A 27,618-nucleotide genomic window follows, 5' to 3' on the forward strand; every position below is an offset into this window, starting at 1 on the left:
ACTCTCTTTTAAGAGTTTGATAATCCTCTCCTTTGTTTCAATTGACATCTCTCGTGTTGGAGCCATGATTCATGTCAGTCCACTTGGTGCAACAGCTCTCCAAGGTGTGATCACTCCTTTTTAGATGCAGACTAACGAGCAGATCTGATATGATGCAGGTGTTAGTTTTGGGGATGAAAATTTACAGGGTGATTCCATAATTTTTTCCTCAGAATTGAGTGATTCCATATTTTTTTCCTCTGCTTGGTCTAAAAAAAAGTAACCGTTACTGACTGCCACAATCTTTTTTTCTTGATTTCTTATAGTGTTTCTTAAAGCCAGAAAGTTGCCATTTGAAATGACTTTAGTTTTGTGTCATGTCTGTGATCTGCTTTTTTTCTACAAAATTAAACAACTGAATGAACATCCTCCGAGGCCGGTGATTCCATAATTTTTGCCAGGGGTTGTAGAAGACGTACTGATAGATTATGCATGCCTGTGAATGAACAGGTAGACCCTTCACTGAAACCGGTGTCGCAGACCAAACGGTCCCCCCTAAAACTCGGTCCCCCTGCCTTCACTGCGCATGCGTCATTAGCCGCGGTTGGGTGAAGAGACTCTGTCTCAGACAAGTTGCTGAGGTCCAAAATGACGCATGCGCAGTGGCGGCAGGGCGGACCAATTTTTAGGGGCGGACTGTTCAGTCTGACACCTGTTTTTACTTCTCCATGACGTTTTGGCGCCATCTGCTGTCTGCAAGTTACTTACAATTTGCCAAATTCCACCACTTTATTTACAAACATGACAACAAATAGCTCCTGAAAATATAAACAACTGGTTTTGTTTTGTTTGCTCAACTACCAACAGTTCTTCATGATATTAAGATGTTACAGGCTTTTTAATGCCATTTAATATTTTACTTTATAAGTGATTATGTACATCCACCAAAGATTGATTGTTTTCATTGCAGTTCACTTGTTGGTTAATTAGATTTTCAGCAGAGTATCTCCAAATGATGAGTGCATTTGAATGAAAGAAGCTGCACTATTTGGGGGGGGGGGCAACCTGCCTATCTTAAAATTTCCTCAATGTTTCCTACAGTTCTTTAACGGAATTAGAAAGTATAATAAATGTCTTTGCTCTGATGTGGATTCAGTGTCCAACACCTCAGCTGGAGCACAAAAGCGGGACTCTGTCACAGAAATGAGTCTCAATTTGTTGACCTTCTTGACCCAAACCAGCAGATATCAGAAAACCAACAACTACCTCTTCACTCCAGGCGTCACATTTCTGTCCATGAACTTATAATCATTGCACTGAAGTTGCACTTGTTAGAAACCATCAGAGGAGCTTCAGAGAACCTGAACTTTCATGAGGTCCTCTTCATGATTATTTGGTGGGTTCTGTTTTCGCCCATGAAAGCTCAGAACACACGTTCCTTTTGGAGATGCAGGTACCTGCGAGCTGCACCCAGATCAGTCTGAGCGAGCTCCACGGGCCAAGAATAAACAAGCGGGCAGGACCTGAAGGTCTCGGAGCGGCCCGGCAGTTATGAAAACAAATATTTGGATCAGTACGTTGGGGAAAGGAGACAGAGGGCAGCTTTGTTCACGTGTCCCCCTCCCTCAGGCCCACCTTCCCTCGTCCTCGACGTCCTCCCGTCGCTCACACAGACCTTCCTACTGAGGAGATGCTTGGTCTTCTGTGCCGCTCGCTGCTGCTCGTCGTCGCTGTCCAGGTAAGACCTTCAGCTCCTGACAGGAAGCAGCCAGAAAACACACTCAGAAGGCATTTATTGTCATTTTTGTTGTTTAACTGTGGGGACACGCTGAGACGGTTTCAGGAGCACGTTTATTATTCTTAAATAATCAGGCTGGTAGTTATTTCAGATTTGATAAAGTCTGAGTGTTTGCTTCTAAATCTGCTCAGAACGATTTCGCTCTGACCCTCAGTGACCCCTGAAGTGACGCTCAAACAAACACGTCCCGTGTGGATTACGCCACTGCTAAGGAAAGTGAAAAATATTACATTGCTTACAGGACAGAATGTTAAAGTATTTATGGGCTGTTGAGACCAAACCAGATGATGCTACACTAACTTTAACATGGCTACAAAACCTAATTAATGTTACAATTACAGCTGTGATAAAGGAACATTAACTTAGTTGTTGTAACAGTGAAAAAAACAACAGGACCCTGGACTTACAGCTTAAAGTGACAATGCATAGGACCTACTTCCATCTAGTGGTGAGGCTGCACACTGCATTATGCTGCTGCCGGTCACACATTTCTTTCCCCTTAACATTTTCACTTATTTGTAGACAGAGTTCACTCTTCTTTGCCTTTTCCTGTGATAAGCAACATGTACGAGCTCCCATTTAACAAAAAGGTTCATTTTGTACCCCGCAGCAGCAATCAGAGCCCCGCTGATATACAGCGTCCTATTGGGAGTGCTTGACAGAGATTTCCCAAAGTAATCCCATGCTCATGGAGTTAGATCAGCTATTGATGAATGATAGCTCTTAATGCGGTGCTGTCTGAGGGATCAGAGATCATAGGTGATATACAGTAATCAGAGACCAAAGTGTTGGTCAACCCTCGGTCACATGCAGAAGGTTCATGAGGCACCAAACAGAAGGTACAAATTGATAAAGTTTGAACACGGTGGTTAAAAGTGTATTTAAGATCCAGCGTGGTCGTTGTCCTCCCACAGTGCACCAGCACAGCTCCAAACCATGGGCAGCATCTTTCGCCTCGGGACGGACGAACCGCGTCCGCCAGGAGGCAGTTCTGCCACTGGCCCTGCAAGTGTGGGGGGAGACCTCAGTGCGCCCCGGGGGTGAGCGCCGTGCTGGACGGGTGTGGGTGCTGTAAGAGCTGCGCTCGGCAGATTGGACAGCCGTGCAACGAGAGGGACGTCTGCGATCCGCACAAGGGCATGTACTGCGACTTCTCAGCCGACCGGCCCAGGTTCGAGGTCGGCGTGTGCGCCTGTGAGTGACTCACCGCTTGCTGAAAGACTTGAACACATTTTCCATTTTAAAACTATGTGCAAAGTTTTGAGCTCTGACCTTTAGGGTGAACTCTGTTAGAAGAGTCTGTGATTAAAGTCCAACCTCACACGCGTTCAGAGTGGTGCTAAATTACAGGAGTTCCCTGAATGCCTCACACAGCAACACCTTCTTTCAGACATGATGGCGGTGGGGTGCGACTTGAACGGGGCCCACTATGAGAACGGACAACCTTTCCAGCCCAGCCCTCTCTACAAGTGCATGTGCATCGCTGGAGCCATTGGCTGCACCCCCGCCTTCATCCAGAAACCTGCTGCCCTCTTAGGCCCCGCCCCACTGATGGCCAACAAGCCAGCTAGCCTCCGAAGTCGCCCGAACCCGAAAAGGCACCATCAGGATACGACCTACACGTCCATGTCAGGTGTGTGATTTTAGTGAGATGTGCTCAGACGGCCACAGCGTTATGAAGACAAAAAAGTATTCCTCAATAGCTCCAAAGTTTCACTTGATGTGATAAAAGTATACATCGTGCAACGAGCAGCTCTGGAGGAAAACTTCTGCTCAGAGATAATAGTGACTGAGATAAAGACTTCAAGAGCCCTGCAGAGGGCGCTGTGTTTTTATTTGCATGTCGAGTGTAAAAGCTGCAGCTCAACAGCAGAGTTAGAGGAGACACGCAGAGAGTTTACTGACCCCAGAGACGCCTCAGCCAAGCTCATGGAGTCATGAGGTCAAAGGTCAGGGGTGTTTGGTGATGCCAATAGCTGCAAGAGAATGAAGGTCCAAGACTTCAGGGTCCTGGTGCTTCCTGTCTGGTTCTCAGACTTGGACGCTAACCAGTGACCTAAGGTGAGGACTGGATGTCTTTGGTACCAGGTCTCTGTGGAGGATCTTTGAGTCCTGCTGGAATGACTGTTTGACCGTCAAACAAGGCACAGACTTAGTGAGACTCAGGATCACAGACACTGCGAGGGAACGTCCACTTTGACATTTTGTCCATGTGGTGTGTCTCTCTGGAAATGATCCAAAACACAGGTTCCTCTGTGTTGAGGACCTCGGCAGCTGGAGAAGGACGAGGACACGTCCACACAAATAGATGGTTACTTTGGGGGGTGGGGATGGACCAGTTGTCTGCCTGGGTGGTTGCCATCCAGGACTTGTGGTGACATGTGACACTCATGCACGCTTCCAGACCTGACTGGTCAATGCTGCCATGTTTTTTCTGACAGCTCTTTGTTGTAAAAATGCATGTGTCATGATGCCAAACTCAGCAACAAGTAACACGGCCGCAGACGCCGAGAACCTGAGCAGAACTTCATTACACCACACAGGGGAAAAAAAGCTGATGAGGAACTGAACAGGGAATCAGGATTGATAATACATCTGCATCTGCATCAGTAAGACCAAATGTCTGCTTCCAGGCTCCTCTCGACTGCATGCACGAGCTGCACCTTATTGACGCAGTTCCTTTAACTGTAACTCTGAAAGCTTACAGGGATCCAACTTTATCCTGGAAGAGGAACTGCCTGGTCCAGACCACGCCCTGGAGCTCTTGCACCAAGACCTGCGGTTTGGGCATCTCTGTACGCGTCAATAACGACAACAGCAAATGTGAGCTGAGGAAGGAGCGACGCCTGTGTCTGCTGAGGCCGTGCGAGAAGAAACTGCTGAAGAACATCAAGGTGAACATTCCAACCCGTTTACAGTCAGACCCGTTTTCACTACTTTTTTTTTTAAAGGTGTAGCTAAAATTCACATGTAATCATAGTATTTCTGTTTACAAACTTCTGATTCAGTCTATTGTTACCAATTATACAATCTGTTGTTTTTTTTGCACCAACATGTGTGTAAAACTCTTACTTCCTCTTCCTGCATATTTCCCACACGTCACAAAAAAGCTGAAATTTCTGTTAAAATCTCAAGAATGTCTTCTGTGGCTTTTCATGATGTTGCTGAGGAGGATCTTCTCAGAGAGCAGGAGGTCCTGATGACTGCATAATGTACCCGATTGTCCGCTTTCACACAAGATTACCCCCAATTACATCCAGTTACCCAGCAAACATCACAGCATTCCTACAACATCACTTTTTAGTGACGACCCGCTCAGAGCGGGTTTGATTAAGAAACTGAAATGAAAACTTCACCTTCACCAACAAACCCATCACCTCCCACCTCTCCCGGATTCCAGAGAACTATGAGGGCGTGACTAAAGCTACCTGAAGAAGAGAGAGATGTTGCTGCTGCTGCTACTAAAAGTGCTCAATAGCCCATGTCACTCCCCATATGTCAAGACATACATGTGCCAAGTTTGGCTCAGATCACAGGTGCCGTGTAGACAGCAGACACACACACACACACACACACAGTTGTCTCTTAGTATATAGATGTAGATTAGATATGTTGATGAGAAATTACATAAATATACTTGTACCATCCATACATTTTCTTCCACTTTACCCGGAGTCGGGTCGCGGGGGCAGCAGCTCAAGCAAAGCCGCCCAGACCTCCCGATCCACACACACCTCCTCCAGCTCCTCCGGGGGAACCCCAAGGCGTTCCCAAGCCAGCCGAGAGATGTAGTCCCTCCAGCGTGTCCTGGGTCTTTCCCGGGGCCTCCTCCTGATGGGATGTGCCCGGAACACCTCTCCAGCGAGGCGTCCAGGGGGCATCCGGAAAAGATGCCCGAGTCACCTCAACTGACTCCTTTCGATGTGGAGGAGCAGCAGCTCGACTCCGAGCTCCTCACCCTATCTCTAAGGGAGCGCTCAGCCACCCTGCGGAGGAAACTCATCTCGGCCGCTTGTACTCGCGATCTCGTTCTTTTGGTCATGAGCCAAATCTCATGACCATAGGTGAGGATCAGAACGTAGATCGATCGGTAAATCAAGAGCTTTGCCCCCCTACTCAGCTCTCTCTTCACCACGACGGTCTGATACAGCGACCGCATCACTGCAGATGCTGCACCGATCCGTCTATCGATCTCACGCTCCATCCGTCCCTCACTCGTGAACAAGACCCCGAGATACTTAAACTCCTCCACTTGAGGCAAGGACACTCCACTGGCCTGAAGAGGGCAAAGCACCTTTTTCTGGTCGAGAACCATGGCCTTGGATTTGGAGGTGCTGATTTTCATCCCGGACGCCTCACACTCGGCTGCAAATCGCCCCAGTGCACGCTGAAGGTCCTGATTTGACGAAGCCAACAGAACCACATCGTCCGCAAACAGCAGAGACGAGATTCTGTGGTTCCCAAACCAGATCCCCTCTACACCCTGGCTGCACCTAGAAATTCTGTCCATAAAAATAATGAACAGAACCGGTGACAAAGGGCAGCCCTGGCAGAGGCCAACATGCACTGGAAACAGGTTTGAGTTACTACCGGCAATGCGAACCAAGCTCCTGCTGTGGTCGTACAGGGACCGGATAGCCCTTAGCAAAGGACCCCGGACGCCATACTCCCGGAGCACCCCCCACACTTTTGTTTTTTACAGTGTAAAGCTCCACAGGACAATCTGAATAAAATGTTCACGTGTCCATCCCCTGGCTGTAAAAATGATGATGTGTATCAGTATTAATGCTTAAATATAATTGGTCCAGTTATGGACTCTGAAAAATAGAGGAACTGTGTATAAATGTTCACTGTCCAATTACTTATGGACCTGACTGTGTGATGGTAGTGATGAACATTACTGATGACATCTCATTTCCACGGACAGATGCCGAAGGGAAAGACATGTCGTCCTTCGTTCTCGGCTAAGAAGGCAGAGAAACTGTCACTGTCAGGCTGCACCAGCACCAGGAGGTTCCAGCCCACCTACTGCGGTACCTGTACCGACAGACGCTGCTGCATCCCCAACAAGTCCCGCATGATCACCGTCCGCTTCAGCTGCAAAGGAGGATCCAGCACGCAGTGGAAGATGCAGTGGATCACTTCCTGCGTGTGCCACAAGAAATGCAACGAGCCGGGCGACATGTTTTCTGACCTTCACTTCCTCTAATGGAACCCAAATGACCTCTGACCCCAGACCACGTTACTGCAGACAAACTGAAAAAAACTGAGTGTTTAAAGTCTCCACAGTGGAGGAGATGAGGACCAACACAACGCAATCATCACAACTTAGTCTGTGACGATGAGGAAGGACGTCTGGGACAATTAAAACAAAAACAAACAAAAAAAAAATTATAATTAGGATAAAATTCTTCACAGCAGCCTGTGTGATAAGTGGAACACCACGTGTAATTAGGAGTGTGCCAAGCCAATAGTTCAGATCAGTGCTGGTGCGATATCGGGAATCAGATACTGCAGGCTTTGTATGTTTTCCTTTAGGGAAGTAGAATATTTGTTCCATGGTTGGAGTTGATTTGTTAAATGGCTAGTTTAGCAGCATACATCCAGGATAACATTTATTGACATATTGGTTGTTTTAAGACGGACTAAATCAGATTAGTATCGGCAGATACTGAAGGTCTTAGTATCGATATCATATTGGACACAAAAAACGTGGCATCAACCCCTCATGAATACTACGTACATCAGGGAATCTAGAAACATCAAAGCAGGTGGTATGATTGAAGGAAAATCTCAGGTCACAATAATATCAACTTTCACCAGCTACCTGATTGCGTGGCGTCGCTTTGTTTACCTTCATGTGGCGATGCTGAGCCTGGGTGTGTCGGGGGTCAGCCTGCCCTTAGTGGCGTCCAGATGATGGTACTCTTCAATCAGGGAGCTGAGAGAACCGAGAGCCTCCGAGAAGAAGCTCTGATCCATCCCGTCCACGTGCAGGTAGTGATGCAAGTGAGCCTGGAAACAACCAACACAACAATCGATTTAAACTAGCCCAAAGAGCGCTTTCCTCCCTGGCTGTGGTTCCAGTTTTATCAAATCAAAAAATAAAACACCCCCAATAAGGGGGGGGGGGGGGGGGGAATCAGGGGACGAACAAAATTTAATGGTTCTGATAAACCTACCATTTAAAAAAATGTAAAGAAAATTCAAAGTTTCTAGCAACTCCTTCAGAGTTGTTATGGGTGTCTTGGTGGCTTCCCTCACTTGTCTCCTTCATGCAGACTCACTCACTTTTTGATGAAAAGCGACTACAGACAGACTTTATGGAATAATTCCTTTAAGTTAATTACTTGAGATTTTCAGGCTTCTTCTATTCATCTGCTAAGTTGTGCTTTTCAGTGTTTCACCCATTAAAAGATGAACCCTCCAAATACATATTTATAAAAAAAAACCAAAAAAACATTAAATAATATGATCCATTTTATTGCATTTACTTTAGATCAGATTGTAGATTTTTTTCCCCACTTTGAGTTTAAAAGGTAACATTTAAAAATCCAGAACTTAAAGCTGCATCTCTCTCTCTCTCAACAATTTAAGTCATAACATTTTCTTTGGCATGATTATAATTTCATTGGTTAGTTGTTAAATGAAGGATTCACATTCTTGTATCAGGAATATGATGAAAAACTCACATTGTCTGGAAACAATTTAGACCCACATGGGTTAAAACAGAGACACGATACCATGAAACACTTGCAAAGGTGAAGCGCACCATAAGTACCAGTTATGTGCACACCTGTCTGTGAATGTTACAATGATAAATCACCATCACACATCCCTGAGCACAGGGAGATGCTTCACAAATCTCACAAGCTTCAACCAGAACATGTGCACTTTTAAGTTTTGGTTGATTTCAAATCAGCCTTCGGCACTCATGTAAACGAACACCAGCTTTGCAGGTTGGCGCCGTAGTAAACGAGGGGAAGTGAACCTTCTTCCTGTAGAGCTTGCTGAAGCGTTCTCGCAGCTCCATGAATGTAGGCTTCACACAGGTGTTGTTGGCCAAAGCGAGCAGTGAGTAGGCGTGGCCCACCGGAGGAACCGAGCACAGCGCCGTCTTCCAGCCTTCCTGGTTCCACGAGACAAATGGCAGCGAAGGCTTCAACCTACAGCAAAAACAACATCTTATTCCATTTAATCTCCTGTGTGAATTACAAATGTAGAGAAAGAAGATGCTGAGAGACGTCAGATCAGATTAGCTACTATGAAAGTTTACATATATACGAAGTTTTTCTGTCAGCCTCCACACTACATTAAATAAATAAAAATACAGGTAAAGTAACAGCCTTCTACAAACTGACCTGAATCAAAAAATAAATACATTCTAAAGCTGCACTGTTGTTTGAAGAACTGAATCAAATAATGATATAAAATCATATCAGAGACACTTGTGTACACTGACTGATTATTGATCACAAATGCTTGCACAGTCTGATTTGGCCGTGCACTTTGGTGACATTGATAGATCTCACAACAAACCTGAGCAGCGCCGAGAATTCTGCAAAGCCAGTTAACACCCCGTCAGATCGTGAATGACATCACGAGGTGGTTTAGGGACATTCTGCAGCACTTCAGACTTGTAGTGAGTGTAAACACACATTTAAATGAGCACTCCGACGCTACAGAAAATTAAAACCAGATGATCAAAGTCAACTCAACCTTCAAGTGCCCAAATACATTCAATTAAGCCCCTCAGCCACATATTTATACACACTGTTATATTTTTAATCAGAAAAAATGTGTCAACCTACTTCTCTGACAGATTTTTATTATTATTTATTTTTTTATAAAAAGAGAAATTGCTGGTACAACAAGGATAACAGTTATGTATGACACCGGAAAATATGTACTTCTTTTTCAACATTACAAACTAAGATTTTATTAAATAAAATCAATAATTCATTAGAACTTTTTTTTCCACTTCGACGTTTACATCCACCAAGGAACAAATGTTTTCGCTGGTGTTTGTCAGTTTGTTTGTCTGTTGGCAGAATAACTCAAAAGTTAATGCACAGATTCCATTCAAACTTGATCAGCTGATAGATCATGTTCTAGCAAATACGTAAGTGATTACATTTTGGAGGTGATCTGGAATGTAATCTGGATCCGAGATGCAGAAGAATGTTTGGAATATAGCATCATTTAGTTCAAAAAGGATGTTGATGAAATTTGGTGAGCTGATAGATTATGTCCCAGAAAATGGGAGATCTTATTTTGAATTTGATCCAGAACATATTTTGGATCCAAGATCCAGAAGACATATTAATCATTCAGGAACATGTGGCCTTGGTGGTGGTGCGCACTCTGAGTGGAGGGCATTTATTTAGCTCTCTTCTATCTGATGCAGATGCTCAGAGTGCTTCATTCATTCACTCACACACGTGCACTCTGACTAAAGAGGGGATTAAGGAAGTTGAACTCTGACCTCTCGATGTTCCTGCGGAGATCCGACACCTGAACGTTGCCTCTGACCATGAGGGCACAGGCCAGGTAGAGGCTGCGCTTCGGGTCGGCACGGATCAGCTGGTGGTCTTTGCTGAAGGCGTCACTGAACATCTGATCCAGTCTGGAGGAGACAGGAAGAGGAAATGAAATAAGAGTGAACAATGACACCAGATCAGCACCAAGGACGGAGTAACGGTGTCCACGATCTGTATGTGGACAGGCGGCAGGGCAGGATCCACAAACTGCTCATCAGGGGTTTCAACGTATATGTCAAAGTGCCCTTGAGCAAAGCACTGAACCTTAAAAATGCTCAACCACACATGAGGATAAGACATAAAATCAGTATTTATTAGCTCGAGTCGCTGACTGACTCCCTGCCGAGAACTTTTCAACTTTCAGCCACGCAGGAAGTGCGGCTGAGTCTGATAGTTTGAGCGGCTCATAGAGTGACACACATTCAGACCTGGGTGGTAGAGACAGCGCTCCACTCACACAAGGCCGCTTTCAGGTGGAGGGAGGAAACACCAGCGGGTCGAACAGAGAGTCTCCTGTCAGCGCTAATAAGGTCCAACTTCAAACAGCACGTGCAGCCACTTCATGGTGGAATGCTGGAAACTGTATGTATGTATGTGTGTATGTATGTATGTGTGTATGTTTCATCACGCACTGATCAAAAATTGACAGGATTGTTATACGGTTTCAGACCAATGATTTTCATTGCTGTAAGAACAAGGTAGTTTAATTTTGATCTTAGGGACACAGGAAGGTTCCCAAACCAAGTGGATATGCCATATCTTAGAATGCTTTCAAGAACTGCCTGATAAAACAGTAACATAATTTTTTGGTCGACTCCATGAAAACGCAAACACCGTAGAAAATAGAGTCGTTGATTCAAGCGGGAACATAACAGTCAACATGAGTGTTCCATGTAAGGGAACTGTCTATACAGACACCAAGATATTTGTATGATTGCACCTGTGTGATTGGTTGCTGGTGTATAATTACAGGGTTGTGATTGCCAACTAACTTTGGATCAAAAATTACTTCCTCTGTCTTTTTAACATTTAAAGTAAGGTAACTGGAATCACACCACTCAACAAACTGCCTCACTTCTGAATGATAGATATTCAAATCATTCTGTTGAAGTAAGCACAGAAGTGCTGAGTCGTCTGAATATTTAAAATATAGTTCCCAGGGTGCTTGGCTGAACACTCATTAGTATATAAAGTAAAAAGGAGAGGTGAGCTCACACATCCCTGTGGTGCTCCAGTACTGATGTCTTTGATTTGGGACAGGCTAGAATTTACCTTAACCTGCTGTGTTCTGTTTGTCAAAAAAGAGTGAAACCACCGTATAAGTGACGGGTTGACATCCAATGCTTTAGGTTTCTGAATTAATAAGTATGGCTGAAGCATATTAAAGGCGGAGCTGAAGTCAATAAAAGTAATCGGGCATATGATGACTTGTCATCAAGATGTTTCAAAACAAGATGCATGATGGTGGAAATCGCATCATCTGTGCATCGCCCTCGTCTGTAAGCAAATTGAAATGGATCTAATTTGCCATCTACATCTATTTTCAGCCTGCTCACAATGTATTACTTGAAACATTTCATCACAACTGATGTCAATGCTATAGGCCTAAAATCATTGTTTTCGCTGGGGTTTGCCTTCTTGGGCTGATCATAGAACGTTTCCACAGGGCAGGGACTGTATGGGTGTCTATAGACTGTTGAAAAACAGGACACCAAGCTGCAGTAAGCTCCTGTGCAAATGTTTTTAACAAAAAATGATGAAATCCCATCTGGCCCTGCAGCCTTTAACGGAGCACGCTGAAAGAGACGTTCAACCTGTTGTGGATCAATCCACAGTCACAGTCTATGTGACGCATTATCAGAGGGGGGTAGGGAGTCCAGCTCCTTGTTACACTTTTCAGAGAAATCATGTGTCTCAAATAAAAATCATTTAACTCATTGGCCATTTTGGAGTCATCAAGTGATATAAAGTGCTTTTTATAAGGGTTCATGTTTGTGATAGCCTTCATAGAATCCCAGACTCTCTTGGTGTCTGAAGTATTAAAATTAACTTCTAAAAGCTCTTTCTGTTTTCTCCTTGCTACACGCAATTGCTGATTAAGTTCTTTTTGTGCTGATATCAGTGCAGCCTTATCATGAGTTTTAAAAGCAATTTTCTTTCTGTTAATACAGTCTTTGATTTGCTTAGTAATGAAGGGTTTGTTATTTGGATATATAACAACATCCTTTTTTATGACAACACTTTCAATACAGAAATGAATATACTCTGTAATTGCCTCTGTTGCAAAGTCAAGGTCCTGGCTGTGAAATATGTTCCAGTCTATACTGAGAATACAACCTTTTAGAATATAAACTAAATAAAATAAACTGTTAGAAGTTTTATCTTTTTTTTCCCCCCCCTAAGTGGTAATTCTGATTTTCCTGCACAGTGAGTAAAAACACACTTCACTGAGGACAGAGATCAAGCAGCCGTCAACACCAACCAACATCCACCAGCAGCAGACACAGGAAGTCCTTTGAGCCGGGGCTCATCTCCAGATGCCACAGCGTGAAGCTGGTCTAAGACAGAGAGTCTAAGACACGCAGTGGATGGGACACCAGTCTGGCTCAGGTTACTTCCCCAGCCGAGACCGGCACCCATTTACAGCTGGATGGACTGAGACCACGCAGATCAAGCGCTTTGACATGTGAGCGAGAATCGAACACAGGTCTACATATCTGCTGCCCAACTCCTTACAAACTGAGCCCCCGTGTAGTTCACCGTATTAAAGCCATGTTTAGAACTTGTCATTTTATAGTCCCGCCCTGTCCCCGCCAATGAAATCAGTGTCAGTTTTGGAGTGTAACTGCTTTGATTTGACCTGATGAATTTATTGTTGCGATCACTCACGATCACCAACGGTATCCAACTAGTCAACACATGATGTTTATGACCCCAATTTTGACTCATCTTTGGATTAGTGTGTTTGTCACATAATGGTGTTAATGTGAGGGTTCTGCAGGGAAAACACCAAGATTAAAATGGTAAATTAAAAAGAAAAACAAAACAAATAGATGTATGAAATATTCAAAGAAAAAAAATCACAGATTTATGAGGAAAGATTTTTTTCTCAGATAAATAGACACAAAAATTAAATTCAAATCTTGCCTTACAGTATCAACTCAATCAATCAACTTTTTTCTTATATAGCGCCAAATCACAACAAACAGTTGCCCCAAGGCGCTCCATATTGTAAGGCAAGGCCATACAATAATTATGAAAAACCCCAACGGTCAAAACGACCCCCTATGAGCAAGCACTTGGCAACAGTGGGAAGGAAAAACTCCCTTTTAACAGGAAGAAACCTCCAGCAGAACCAGGCTCAGGGAGGGGCAGTCTTCTGCTGAGACTGGTTGGGGCTGAGGGAAAAAAACAGGAAAAAGACATGCCGTGAAGGGGGGCAGAGATCGATCACTAATGATTAAATGCAGAGTGATGCATACGGAGCAAAAAGAGAAAGAAACAGTGCATCATGGGAACCTCCCCACAATCTACGTCTAAAGCAGCATAACCAAGGGATGGTCCAGGGTCACCCGATCCAGCCCTAACTATAAGCTTTAGCGAAAAGGAAAGTTTTAAGCCTAATCTTAAAAGTAGAGAGGGTATCTGTCTCCCTGATCTGAATTGGGAGCTGGTTCCACAGGAGAGGAGCCTGAAAGCTGAAGGCTCTGCCTCCCATTCTACTCTTACAAACCCTAGGAACTACAAGTAAGCCCGCAGTCTGAGAGCGAAGCGCTCTAATGGGGTAATATGGTACTACGAGGTCCCTAAGATAAGATGGGACCTGATTATTCAAAACCTTATAAGTAAGAAGAAGAATTATAAATTCTATTCTAGAATTAACAGGAAGCCAATGAAGAGAGGCCAACACGGGTGAGATATGCTCTCTCCTGCTAGTCCCCGTCAGTACTCTAGCTGCAGCATTCTGAACCAACTGAAGGCTTTTTAGGGAACTTTTAGGACAACCTGATAATAATGAATTACAATAGTCCAGCCTAGAGGAAATAAATGCATGAATTAGTTTTTCAGCATCACTCTGAGACAAGACCTTTCTGATTTTAGAGATATTGCGTAAATGCAAAAAGGCAGTCCTACATATTTGTTTAATATGCGCTTTGAATGACATATCCTGATCAAAAATGACTCCAAGATTTCTCACAGTATTACTAGAGATCAGGGAAATGCCATCCAGAGTAGACACCATGCTTCTAAGATTTGTGGGGCCAAGTACAATAACTTCAGTTTTATCTGAGTTTAAAAGCAGGAAATTAGAGGTCATCCATGTCTTTATGTCTGTAAGACAATCCTGCAGTTTAGCTAATTGGTGTGTATCCTCTGGCTTCATGGATAGATAAAGCTGGGTATCATCTGCGTAACAATGAAAATTTAAGCAATACCGTCTAATAATACTGCCTAAGTGAATAAAATTGGTCCTAGCACAGAACCTTGTGGAACTCCATAATTAACTTTAGTCTGTGAAGAAGATTCCCCATTTACATGAACAAACTGTAATCTATTAGACAAATATGATTCAAACCACCGCAGCACAGTGCCTTTAATACCTATGACATGCTCTAATCTCTGTAATAAAATTTTATGGTCAACAGTATCAAAAGCAGCACTGAGGTCCAACAGAACAAGCACAGAGATAAGTCCACTGTCCGAAGCCATAAGAAGATCATTTGTAACCTTCACTAATGCTGTTTCTGTACTATGATGAATTCTAAAACCTGACTGAAACTCTTCAAATAGACCATTCCTCTGCAGGTGATCAGTTAGCTGTTTTACAACTACCCTCTCAAGAATCTTTGAGAGAAAAGGAAGGTTGGAAATTGGCCTATAATTAGCTAAGATAGCTGGGTCAAGTGATGGTTTTTTAAGTAATGGTTTAATTACTGCCACCTTAAAGGCCTGTGGTACATAACCAACTAACAAAGATAGATTGATCATAGTTAAGATTGAAGCATTAAATAATGGTAGGACTTCCTTGAGCAGCCTGGCAGGAATGGGGTCCAATAAACATGCCGATGGTTTGGACGAAGCAACCAATGAAAATAACTCAGACAGAACAACCGGAGAGAAAGAGTCTAACCAAATACCGGCATCACTGAAAGCAGCCAAAGATAACGATACATCTTTGGGATGGTTATGAGTAATTTTTTCTCTAATAGTCAAAATTTTGTTAGCAAAGAAAGTCATGAAGTCATTACTAGTTAAAGTTAATGGAATACTCAGCTCAATAGAGCTCTGACTCTTTGTCAGCCTAGCTACAGTGCTGAAAGAAACCTGAGGTTATTCTTATTTTCTTCAATTAGTGATGAGTAGAAAGATGTCCTAGCTTTACGGAGGGCTTTTTTATAGAGCAACAAACTCTTTTTCCAGGCTAAGTGAAGATCTTCTAAATTAGTGAGACGCCATTTCCTCTCCAACTTACGGGTTATCTGCTTAAGCTACGAGTTTGTGAGTTATACCATGGAGTCAGACACTTCTGATTTAAAGCTCTCTTTTTCAGAGGAGCTACAGCATCCAAAGTTGTCTTCAAAGAGGATGTAAAACTATTGACGAGATACTCTAACTCCCTTACAGAGTTTAGGTAGCTACTCTGCTCTGTGTTGGTATATGACATTAGAGAACATAACGAAGGAATCATATCCTTAAACCTAGTTACAGCGCTTTCTGAAAGACTTCTAGTGTAATGAAACTTATTCCCCACTGCAGGGTAGTCCATCAGGGTAAATGTAAATGTTATTAAAAAATGATCAGACAGAAGGGAGTAGTGAAACATTTCATAATTAAACTTGTAATATTGACGAGGTCAGAATTTATTGTCAGTAAATGGATCCATGACGAAAAACATAAACCAGTGAATATTTGGCCAGTTTTAAGGTATAATTAAAAAGTAAACATCTACATTTCTCTGTGAATCTGGACTACAGCTGATACTGTAAACATGGTTTACTAGTCTCAGGTGCTAGTTTATAGTTAATCTGTTGCCACATGACCAGTGTGCAGACAGACAGACCTTCTGCTAGAGACGTGGATGTCTGCCAGCGTGTAGAGAGGCGTCAGGCTCGGAACCAGGAAATGCAGACGAGGGAACGGCACCAGGTTCATGACGATCTCGTTCAAATCCATGTTGAGAGAACCCTGGAAACGGGCTGAGCTGCAGCGAAGCACAAACACCGTGAAGTCCATATTAAAAATGACACAAATCACAGAGACTGAAAATCATGTGACAGAACGTGTTTGACCGGCTGAACATTTAATTGTCATTTGTTAAATGACAAATTTGAAATAAGTAAATGTAGCATCACAAGAAAAGGCTCCTCCAGACTGTTGATAAAGAGTAATGTTTTCTGGGAATCAGATTTCGGATGTGATGCACACACACTGCTGTTTATACTTGAACACTGTTACATTGATTACTGATAGGTCACATTAGAGACAATGCTAACTGTACTTAGCATTAGCATGTGGTGCAATCAATATGAACCACATCCCTTTTTTTTTTTGCTATTAGATGTCACATTTGCTTCAGTCTTCAAGGACCAAAACCGTCCTTCCCTCCTCAGCCACTCCTCTCCAACCCTCCCTATCCTCTGTGTCGAGCAGAAGGAACGGCAGGTGAAGCCTTTGAACAGGTCTAACAGCTCTCCATGTGGGAAAAGCCAGACGTATGTTGATTCTAGTCTGACTACATTCTTTATCAGAGACATTTTTATTCTCTGAATGCAGGCTTTGGAGGAATCTGTTGGCCACATGCTGAGTACTTCAGTTTCTTTTTAAATGTGGATGGGGGCAAGACTTTCATAGGGTGGGACTCTTGTGCACGAAGTATGCACGTGCACCCATCCTGGTTATGTGAACAAAGGACAGAAAAGCTCAAACGACACAGACACAAGGAGTGTTACTTGTTTTCTGTACAAGATGCTCATTAACCCCTTATATAGAAAATTGTTGTTGGCCTCAATATTTATGTTAAAATTTTAATTTAATAACACTTTAACACGGCTTCTCAGCGGTCAATTTTACAGCGTCAGTGCAAAAGGGTCTGGCATAAATAGGAGCAAGGCCTTTAATGCAATTACTCCATGGAAACATTAATCTCAAGCCGTGCTTCAATTATAAAAAAATCTTTCCAGGTCCAGCACAGGATCCGCCCCTTCCCCCACATGGCATCATATGTGGTGGTGTCTCTCAACACCTCTGTTTGATGCACATAGGGTTAAACTGTACCTGGTAATACTGAGGAGCAGGTTGGCAACGATGTTATTCATGGCATCAAACGGTTTTTCAGCCACGCTGAGCCCCCCCTGACCGGAGATCACGGTGCCATCTCTCTTGATCGCTGAGCCTGACCGTCCGCCGTCAGACATATGTTTGATCTTGTTCACGATGTTGACCAACGACTGGAGGAGAAATCAGAACATGTGGTTGTTAGTCACCAACACTGACAAATCACATGTGTGTCCATCAGAAACAAAATCAAACCTGATTTTCGATTGGCAGGACACAGTCGGCGTGCTCCATCAGCTCTCTCATGGCCAAGACGCTGTTGTAGGGTGACGTGATGACATCATCCTCTGCAGATGGATAGACAGAGGTGACGATTCGGCACACTTCAGGGAACTCCTCCTCCAGCAGGTTCAGTACTCTGGTCCCCAGGCCCGAGCCCGTACCTCAGTGTGACAGTGAGGGACAAAAACAGATTTTATTCCTCTGCCAATTTCAGCAGATAAATCCATCCTTTCCAACACAGGACCAAAATCAGCAACTGCTGTATGTTCTGGAGTATAAGTGACAACAGAGTATATGGAACTCGTATGTAGAACTCGAGTTTAACAACAGACAGAAACTTAGGGTAGCACATGTGCACAGCACAGCATGTGCTGTTACTTAAAGTAATGATTAACATTCAGAAAATAAGCAGGATGGACAAATATATGTGCAATGGACTTCATAGGGGAGGTGATAGTCAAGTGGTTGAAGCAGACTGTGTTGGATGCACAACAACAACAAAAAAAGTGAGTCCATTTGAGTTTTTATCAGCTCTTTAATTTGAGATTTATGTGCATTGCTGTCATGTACTTTTGTTCTTGGAGTTTATTCTTTCATTAATGGAGTTGACTGTTTATTTCTGGTTAAGCCCTATATTAATATTATTATTATTATTAAATGCATGATTTTTCTGTATATAAGTTGCTTTCATGTTTAAGTTGCAGAACCACACAAACATAAAATCGTGACTTATATGCCGGAAAATACAACGCACTCTGTCTGCCAGTTCTTGTTGGTTCAAACCAAACTGTTTTAAAAGTCAAAATTAATTTTATATTTGCTACAAATCAAAAATAAAAAACACTAAGTATAATAGAATATTTTACTCTACTTTATTCTATTTAGTCACACTGGCTCGTCTGTCTTGTTGCTTTCCATCATTTGATGCATTTCTGAGTTTGCACGGGATTTGGCATTTCAGGAAATGAATAATTTTGTGAACTAAAGTCCAAAGAAACACCAACAGATGGGTTCAGCTCAGTAGGACAGATGAGGTTCAAACAGCTACAGAAAGACACAATGATGAGTTCACATCCCGTCTGAGTGGATAAAATCCTGTGTCATGTGACATACCTCCTCCCATGGAGTGAATGAGAAGGAAGGACTGCAGACAGTCACACAGCTCTGCTGCCTTACGCACTTTATCCACTATCTGCTCCCTGTAGGTGGCGCCATACGTCAAGTGTCCCACCGCCCTGGACAAAGGTAATGACTGAGATTTACATGACCTTAAATGAGTCTCCTGTGGAACACCGATCACGATTAAAGGTGTTAGGAGTTAAAATAAGATGATTCTGCTGATATCATCAACCTGCTCTGCGTTCAGCAGCGTCCGTCTCTCACTCACTCACACACACACACACACACACACACACACACACACACACACACACACACACACACACACACACGGTTTGTCTGCAGTAAAATCAACATGGCCTTTAAAACTGTCAGGGAAAGAAAAACTTTGGGCCCAAATACTTTTGGGGTGTGGCCACAGTCATATTGGTATTTACACAGCGCTAAAACTCAGCACAAACCACGGCGCTGTTCACCACGGTCTGGATTACACATTCACATTATTTATGGGTGTGTTGTGGGCAGACACTCTAATTGGTTCAATGTATGGTCTGCCATGGGCCATAGATTCAACCAATTAGAGTGGAAGTTGTCATCGGCTTTGAGCAAAAGTGCCCCAAGTTGGAGGTTGTTCCTTTTTAAAAGGCCGCACCAGGGGCCTGTACTATGAAGCGGGGTTAACTTACTCAGATGTAACCCAGGGTCAACCTCTTAAACCGGGGTTGACAAAACCTGGTTCCCTCAAGTGGTGTTAATCGGTACTACAACGCTGAATAAGATGTTGATTTGTTGAACCTGTGTTAACCTAAGTGGAGTTTGTGCGCGTTCACATAAAAGGGGCGTTTTGCAGCACACGTCACCATTTTTTCAATGATGGCGCGGTCACCTTACTTTACTGAAGAAGAATGCACGATTATTATGCGGAGCTACGAGGAATTTAAATTAATGTTAAGGGGGAAATCGAACACATCGTCTGCCAATAAAGCAAGACAGGCTTATTGGCAACATATTGCTGATCAGGTAAATGCGTAATTGTTCTCCAAATCTGTTACAGATGATTAACCTGTGGAATGTCTGATATGTGTAAAAATAAATGCCCCTCTTCCATTAATTACACCCAGATGCAACACGATTCAGAAGTGGGCATAGGCCTACTAATAAATGTTAGGTTAATTTAATATTTCTTAAATAGGCTACCTTGACTGTATGATTGCTATTCCTAATCCTGTCAATGTGTCAGATGCAACAACAGTGCCAAACGCACCTGGCAGCAGGTGAAGATGAAATAAAAAACATCCTTCAGAACGGTAGTTTTATATTCAGAGCTTGATAAGTCCCACTTTGCCTAATTAATGGACATGCATTAGACCTATTTTGATATTAGTAATTACCCGCGATTGTATAAAACCCTTCTTTGATTTGTACTGCGGATAAATGGCCAGGGAAAACGACAAATGCATCCAACAGTTTAGATAGAACAAGTACTACCTTGCGAATCATATGACGTACAGTATTCTTGCTCAGATGTTCAGCATCACCGATGGAATACATAAATTGTCCACTGGCAAAATAGGCACAAGGCACATTATCTGCTCGATCGTCGGGGCATTGATACACTGTAAAAAATGACTTGTTTTTACAGGAAAACGCTGGCAGCTGTGGTTACCAGGGAATTCCTGTAAAACACACAGCAGCACAGTAGATAACATTACAGACATAATATGTATATGGTTTTACAGTGAATGAACCACAGCTGATTCACATTAAAGGAACTGTTAAATCTACAAAGAAGAGCTCTTTTTTGCACATTTAACTGCTGTATTTTTTACAGGAATTCCCTGGTGACCACAGCTGCCAGTGTTTTCCTGTAAAAACAAGTCTTTTTTACAGTGTACGATGGGTGATGTTACAGACTTCTGGCCCGATCAGCTGACAAAGATAACGAATTCCCTCAGCTGAGAATCTATATCTTTCATAGAGAATATCGTCCGGGTATGTCAGCGGATTCCGGCGGTCTTTAAAAGCCCTCGCCCTGCGGAGAGAGCCCCTCACAATTTGTGCTCCAATATCAAACGGATCATCCAGGTAGGCCGGCATTGTCTTCGGAGTGATTGAAGGTGGATGGACGGTACTTCTAAAGAGTGGTTAAGTGAAAACCTCAAGCTAACCGAGAACATAACCTGCTCAGAGCAGGTTTGGCACACAGCATAAATTGCCATGACAGCATACCTCGATCAAAACCTATCCACCTTTCGTAGTATGGGTTAACCGGGAAGTTACTCCAAACGTCATCAACTTACTCCCGAAGTTACCCTGATAAGCCAGTAACCCCGCTTCGTAGTACAGGCCCCTGGAGTGGGAGTAATTCAGTGCACTCCAAACACACACTTGCAGCAGGTAAAAACAACAAAAAAAAAAAAGAAAAAAAAGAAAGAAAAACAACACAAACCGCTGGAAGTGCAGAGCCCAGAAGGACAGTTAGACCACCTGCAGCATCCACAGGGGTGATGATGATTTTAGTCTTTACTGAGTGTCGATGTGTTTTTCACATTATAAACTACACCATTATCCTGAAGCAACAGAATCTGAGACAAAAGTAGCGCATAATTTGTGCTAACCCATGGGGCCCTGGGATAATGATAACAAGTGACATTTTCTGCAGAAAGCTTTTGACTTTTTGACCCCAGAATCAATAGACTTTTTGGGTTCAGCATGCCTAATGCACACACAAAATTTGGTGACCATAAGACAATTAGGAAATAAGTTACTGTACTCACAATATTTTTGCAAAGTACACCCCCCAAACCCCAAAAAAGCATATTGTAAGAATGAATTGCATGTGATACGCACGCGATGATAAATTAATGGTAACATGTCACACATGCAAATATGCTCCATGTGTGTGCATCCTTTGAGACAAACCTTGGTGTGGATAAGAGGGGAGAATGTTTTTGACCGTGTATTAGCACCATGGACAGCGATTGACACATTTCATTCAGTGAACAGAAAGCTGAGGGTGAGGTTGTCTGCACCACATTTGTACTATGTCAGCGAAGACCCGACTGAAGTCAGTTAAGTCTGTAATATATCAACATACTCGTTAACATATCCTCATTTAATTCTTAGTGCTTCCTGATTCAACAATGTGCTGGCTGCGTTATTTTTATTTTTAACATATCCAGTGTTCAACCACATCCTCCACATCCACAGAGAACACACCCCCACTTTAATAGTTTCTGCCTTTCTAATAAGTTGCACAGACTCTTTCTCCGTCCTCCCAGTATTTTTCAGACAACCCTACACAACACCCAGTCCATGCAAGCACTGAGATTATACGTAGGATTTGTTTCTTTCACAAAAATAAAAACACCCCACAACTAACTTATAATGTACAGAGACAAAAAAGTACTCACTCTCAGCAGCAACATAGCATCTGTCCAATCTGCTTTCACAGAATTTTTTTTTCTCTATCGTGCTAGATTTTGAGTGACAAATCAGAAATTTAAACCTCTTCTCCCAATTGCCCAAAAAGGTGCTGCAGTGACATTGTATCATCTTTCTGAAAAGTTCAGGGATTTTCACCTTCAAAGTGCTCAGAGTGGCTACACAAACAAAGTGTAAATAATCATGTTGTGCATGCTGGGCGTGAAAACAGTCAGGGATGGGGTGGAAACTACCAGTAACTTTTTCGCTGCATACTCCTTTGTGTCGGGTGGAAGATAGGGCCCCATGCTTTTTGCACCAGTTGCTGCTGGAGCTTTGTGTGTGTGATCCGAGTCCAGTAAATAGTCTGTCTCTCACCAGTTGTTGCCTGAACCCGAGACGTCCGTGAGAAGCTGTGCGCTGTCAAACACCTCTCTCAGTGGGCCCTGCAGGATCTGATTGACCACGCCCTCCTCCATGTCCACCAGCACCGCCTGTGGATTCAAACATGCACATATATCAGTACCACTGCACACCAATGACAACTTTACTGAGGCTGAAATCAAAAGTCAATCAAATCCAGGATTGGCAGAACATAAACCGCCAAGTGTTTTGATTTCGTAGAAAAAATAATCACATTTAGAGTTGCCTTCTCCTGTTGTAGATGAAACAAACTCCTCTACACCAAAGTCAAATGGATTTTATTGCTTTAAAACAGTTTTAAAATCTGCTTAATGCAGATATTCTCTTTTCTACTGGTTTTAAAAGGGGGCAATAAAATAAATAAATTGTCAAAAATGTTTCAATCTGGTTAGTATTACAATCGGTCCTGTGAACGTGTGGGCCTGTCTGTGAACAAGATAACTAAAACGTAGCTGGATGGATTTTAACCAAATTTGGTGGAAATATTTCTTTAGCAAATATCTTGAGATGATTAACTTGTGAAGAGGATCAAACAAACACAAAGGTCAACAAAACATGGTGCAAAAAAACATATTTTCTCCACAACCAATAGGCTGGAGAGAAGATCCAAAGTTGATATTGATCAGCAAAATCTACGATTGATTGGTATTAGTGGTGTCATGATGAAGTCATAAAACTAAGACTGTTCAGAGCAAACAGTACGTACTTATTTACGAAGTCAGTGATGGATTAGGAATGAAAATTATTTGATTCCATTTAATGAAAGCATTAAATCATTTAAATCACAGAAAGTAAAACCAAACCTCAACCCCTAAATGAAACACTGATCAATTTAACACATAGTGATCTGCAATTAAACTTCAAAATGAAATGTATGTTTGCAAACCCGTGACCAAACACAGAAGCAGAGTGATATGTGAGAAGAACTTACCCTGGCCTTCAGATGTCGGATCCTGTCACCGACCTCACACGGCCTCCCGCCTCCTTTCCTGGAAAAGCAACAAGTGTAGATGTGGACGTCTGTGGCAGATCAAACTACAAAGCAGTGAATAAAGTACATCTGTTGACCTCAAGTCCACGTTCTGGAAAAAGCTGCTTAAGGCCTCATCGTACAAGCCGTTCTGAAGAAGAGAAGAAAGTCAGATGTTAGAACTGACACGCCGCCACAGACACAGATGACGGATTCAGCTGACTGAAACAGAAATTGAAATTTTACCTCAAACTGACTCAGTCTTCTGTTGCTCTTCAGAATTCATGGTTTTTGTGATGACAAACGTAAACCAATTTCTCAGTATGCAAGAAAAACTGACCGTCATAGACCATTTTTGCTGCGTGCAATACTGCCCCCATGTGGGCTAAATGACAAATCACTACAATATAATGTGTCCTTTTGAGCCGTGGTCACTAAACCTGCTGCTGCATATTTTACTTTTTATATGAAGTGATCAAGATTAATCTTAAGATTTGAAAACATGTTCTACCATTTCTAGGAATGTTTAAAATCTGAATCTGGTTCTTGATCCTCATCCATCTGGAACTGCGGCAGGAAATCCTGCGACTGATCAATATGAGGATCATAAAAGAAAAGAAAAAAACAGAGCTGAATATGAATTTGGATGACGTACTGAAGCCACCTGAAATTAATGGGAGGAGCCAAAAGATAACTTAAGCTGTACATTTATATGTCTCTCAGCGTCTTTGCTCCTGGTGTGTTATTTTTGTCATTAAAGTTCACCAGAGATGAAAAATGACTGATTTCACAAGATGTATGTGAAGCTGCAAAACTAGAGTTGTTTAGTGTGTCTGTGTCCAGAGCAGAACGCTCCTGGTTAAGGCCACCCCTGCTCATTCACCATGTAATATGGGGTTGCCTCAGAAAAGCCATCCGGCGTAAAACTTGTGCCAAATCAACTTGCACATCCACCTCAGAATAACTTACTTTTATGTGAAGTCACAAAATTCCAGCAGTGAACAGACCATATGGGAAGTCTAGAAGTCTCCCAAACTCCAGACTTTTCCTGCTTTTAAAAGGAAATTGAGTCGTCTTATCCTTAACTCTTATCCTAACCTGAAAACATTTCTGTCTTCATCATGGCAATCCCTCTGTGGCAAGGAAGGCTGTATTCCTGGACAGGATGAGGGATATCTACATCCAGTGTCCATACAGAGATGCCTGTGCGTGGGTTTGTTTAACATGGGAATGTCATTGCACACCGACAAACACATGGTCCTTGACAGATCGTTAGCCTGGTCCGGCGCCTGGGAAATCCCAAACAATCAGGGTCTGAGTACTTGCTGGAGCCTTCATCCACCTTCACAGTTGTCTCCTCCACCTGATCTACCATTGAGGATTTCCTTGTTTCACCAGAGCTCCATTAGCTGTCTTATGTTTTTTTTTTATCTTATATTTTGTCTTATTTTGGCACATATTGTATATTTTATCTTAGCATTTTATATTGCTCTCTGTTTAATGTTGCACCATTATATTGAAGCAAATTCCTAGTCTTGTGAATCCTGTTCATTGGCAATGGCAATAAACTTCTTCTGATTCTGAACTCCGATTCTGATGTTCAGGGTTCCTGTTGGGTCTTCATGGTTCCTAGTGGCCACGGGGCACACAAGGTCCCCACCGTATTTCACACCAACAGACAGTCCCCTACTTGATCTGTTACCCAGGAGTCAGACGTGAATTAGGGGATCAGAAATTTGTAAGTTTGCTCAGCTCATTCCAAATATGTAATCACGCAGCACCCTTACAAAAACATCAGGAGTGCAAAATTTGTCTACAGGCATATTGAAGAAGACGTTCTTATTTAATGTGGGTAGCCAACGAAAGCCCTAAGCTTATTTCCAGAAGGGCCCACAGTCCGTGTCTCTCACTCCTCCCCAGCACTCCTGTTTAAAGTACCAGTTGCGAGGTTCGTTGCAATCGGGAAGTCAATCAATCAATCAATTTTATTTATATAGCGCCAAATCACAACAAACAGTTGCCCCAAGGTGCTTTATATTGTAAGGCAAGGCCATACAATAATTACGTAAAAACCCCAACGGTCAAAACGACCCCCTGTGAGCAAGCACTTGGCGACAGTGGGAAGGAAAAACTCCCTTTTAACAGGAAGAAACCTCCAGCAGAACCAGGCTCAGGGAGGGGCAGTCCTCTGCTGAGACTGGTTGGGGCTGAGGGAGAGAATCAGGAAAAAGACATGCTGTGGAGGGGAGCAGAGATCAATCACTAATGATTAAATGCAGAGTGGTGCATACAGAGCAAAAAGAGAAAGAAACACTCAGTGCATCATGGGAACCCCCCAGCAGTCTACGTCTATAGCAGCATAACTAAGAGATGGTTCAGGGTCACCTGATCCAGCCCTAACTATAAGCTTTAGCAAAAAGGAAAGTTTTAAGCCTAATCTTAAAAGTAGAGAGGGTGTCTGTCTGCCAGATCACTGGCATTCCAGTCCAACGTGCAAACCATTACGCCACCACCTCCCAGAACAGATGCAAAACAGTTGCCTGCAACAGGGCGGGGCCAATCATGAATATTAATATGAGCAAAGAGCTGGTGCAAGCTCGCTCCATGGTCGACGATGCCAAAACCAGAAATGCCAAATAATGAGATCTTCCTGGAGCGATAATAGACGAGATCTCAGTGGACAGTCGACACTGAAACTGGTGTCAGACCAAACGCCTCCCCCACACCAACCTAAAAATTGGTCCGCCGTGCGTCCACTGCGCATGCATCATTTAGGAGCTCAGCAGCTTGTCTGAGACAGTCTCTTCACCCAAAGCGATCAAATGGATTAATGGGATTAATAACTATCAGATGACAAGGTAAAACCTCTTAAATTATTCTAAAGTCAGTTTTAAGCAGAAATGAGGGGATACTTGATGATGCTTTGAAATGACTGATGTGCAGTGAACGCAACAGGTAGCAGCTTATGTAGTCACAGCACTCTGATTGCTTCCCCATGACATAATGCTGAATTTATGTGGAAATGATTGTTGTACAAAAGCTTCAGATATCTGTCGTTGAGACAGATGATGACTGGGGGCAGTTTGAATCAGAAACAAGGTGATAATCCGTGAACCGAGGCTAATGACGCATGCATAGTGAAGGCAGAGCGAACTGATTTTTAGGGGGGACCGTTCAGTCTGCAACACCGGAAATTTTAACCTGAGAGGCAGCGCTCACAATGACAGCCAGTCAGGGACTATCCAGTGTGTAAATTACATGTAAAAATATTTGGATCTTTGACAATAAATACATGTCAAATAATCTAAATTGATACAGAAAAAAGTCTGAAGGCTGAAATGATGGTGAGATGTTGAGAAGCTTCACTCATTAATGTCGGCGAGACAAAACATATTAATGCTAATGCAAAGACAGAGTGATATTCAAATTTTCGACAAGAAAGCGCCTTCTTGTCTACTTCTCACCTGCAGGCGGTAGTTTTACAGTCACTTTGTTTAAAGTTTGTTTGTTTGTTTTATAATAACCACTTACTTTGTTCAGATGAGCGTGTTCTCTCAGAGCCAAGTCCCAGAACCTGCAGCCGACCTGATTCCCACACTGACCCACTGAAAAACACACAAAAACGTCTGAAAAAAACAAAATAAAAATACCATTTCCACAGTCTTTACCGGCTGCTGGCTGCCGCTCACCCTGAACAACCACCGACTGCGTCATTTCACCAAACTCACACTTTGAACACTTTGTACTCCCCAAAACAAAGATTTTTAAACTGCCGCTTCCTCTGTTTATCAGGACGCGTGTTGATGACG

General features: G+C 42.9%; 2 protein-coding genes across 2 annotated transcripts; one reads left to right on the forward strand and one right to left on the reverse strand.

Moving 5' to 3' along the window:
* Positions 1 to 1,374: 1,374 nt before the first annotated feature.
* Positions 1,375 to 27,618, reverse strand: tube1 (tubulin, epsilon 1). The gene is made up of 13 exons (XM_034161665.1): positions 27,499 to 27,618; positions 27,341 to 27,414; positions 23,908 to 23,960; positions 23,771 to 23,828; positions 22,795 to 22,910; positions 18,988 to 19,109; positions 17,848 to 18,035; positions 17,593 to 17,765; positions 16,379 to 16,519; positions 10,263 to 10,403; positions 8,769 to 8,943; positions 7,632 to 7,792; positions 1,375 to 1,733 (listed from the first exon to the last, which is right to left on the reverse strand). The coding sequence occupies exons 1-12, from the start codon at positions 27,521 to 27,523 to the stop codon at positions 7,634 to 7,636; spliced, it is 1,425 nt and encodes a 474-aa protein (XP_034017556.1). The 5' UTR covers positions 27,524 to 27,618; the 3' UTR covers positions 1,375 to 1,733; positions 7,632 to 7,633.
* Positions 1,668 to 7,037, forward strand: ccn6 (cellular communication network factor 6). The gene is made up of 5 exons (XM_034161666.1): positions 1,668 to 1,717; positions 2,692 to 2,971; positions 3,168 to 3,410; positions 4,478 to 4,671; positions 6,705 to 7,037. Exons 1-5 carry the CDS (start codon positions 1,670 to 1,672, stop codon positions 6,984 to 6,986), a joined length of 1,047 nt encoding a protein of 348 aa, XP_034017557.1. The 5' UTR covers positions 1,668 to 1,669; the 3' UTR covers positions 6,987 to 7,037.

The sequence above is a fragment of the Thalassophryne amazonica genome, chromosome 21, assembly GCF_902500255.1.
Source record: "Thalassophryne amazonica chromosome 21, fThaAma1.1, whole genome shotgun sequence".
NCBI lineage: Eukaryota > Metazoa > Chordata > Actinopteri > Batrachoidiformes > Batrachoididae > Thalassophryne > Thalassophryne amazonica.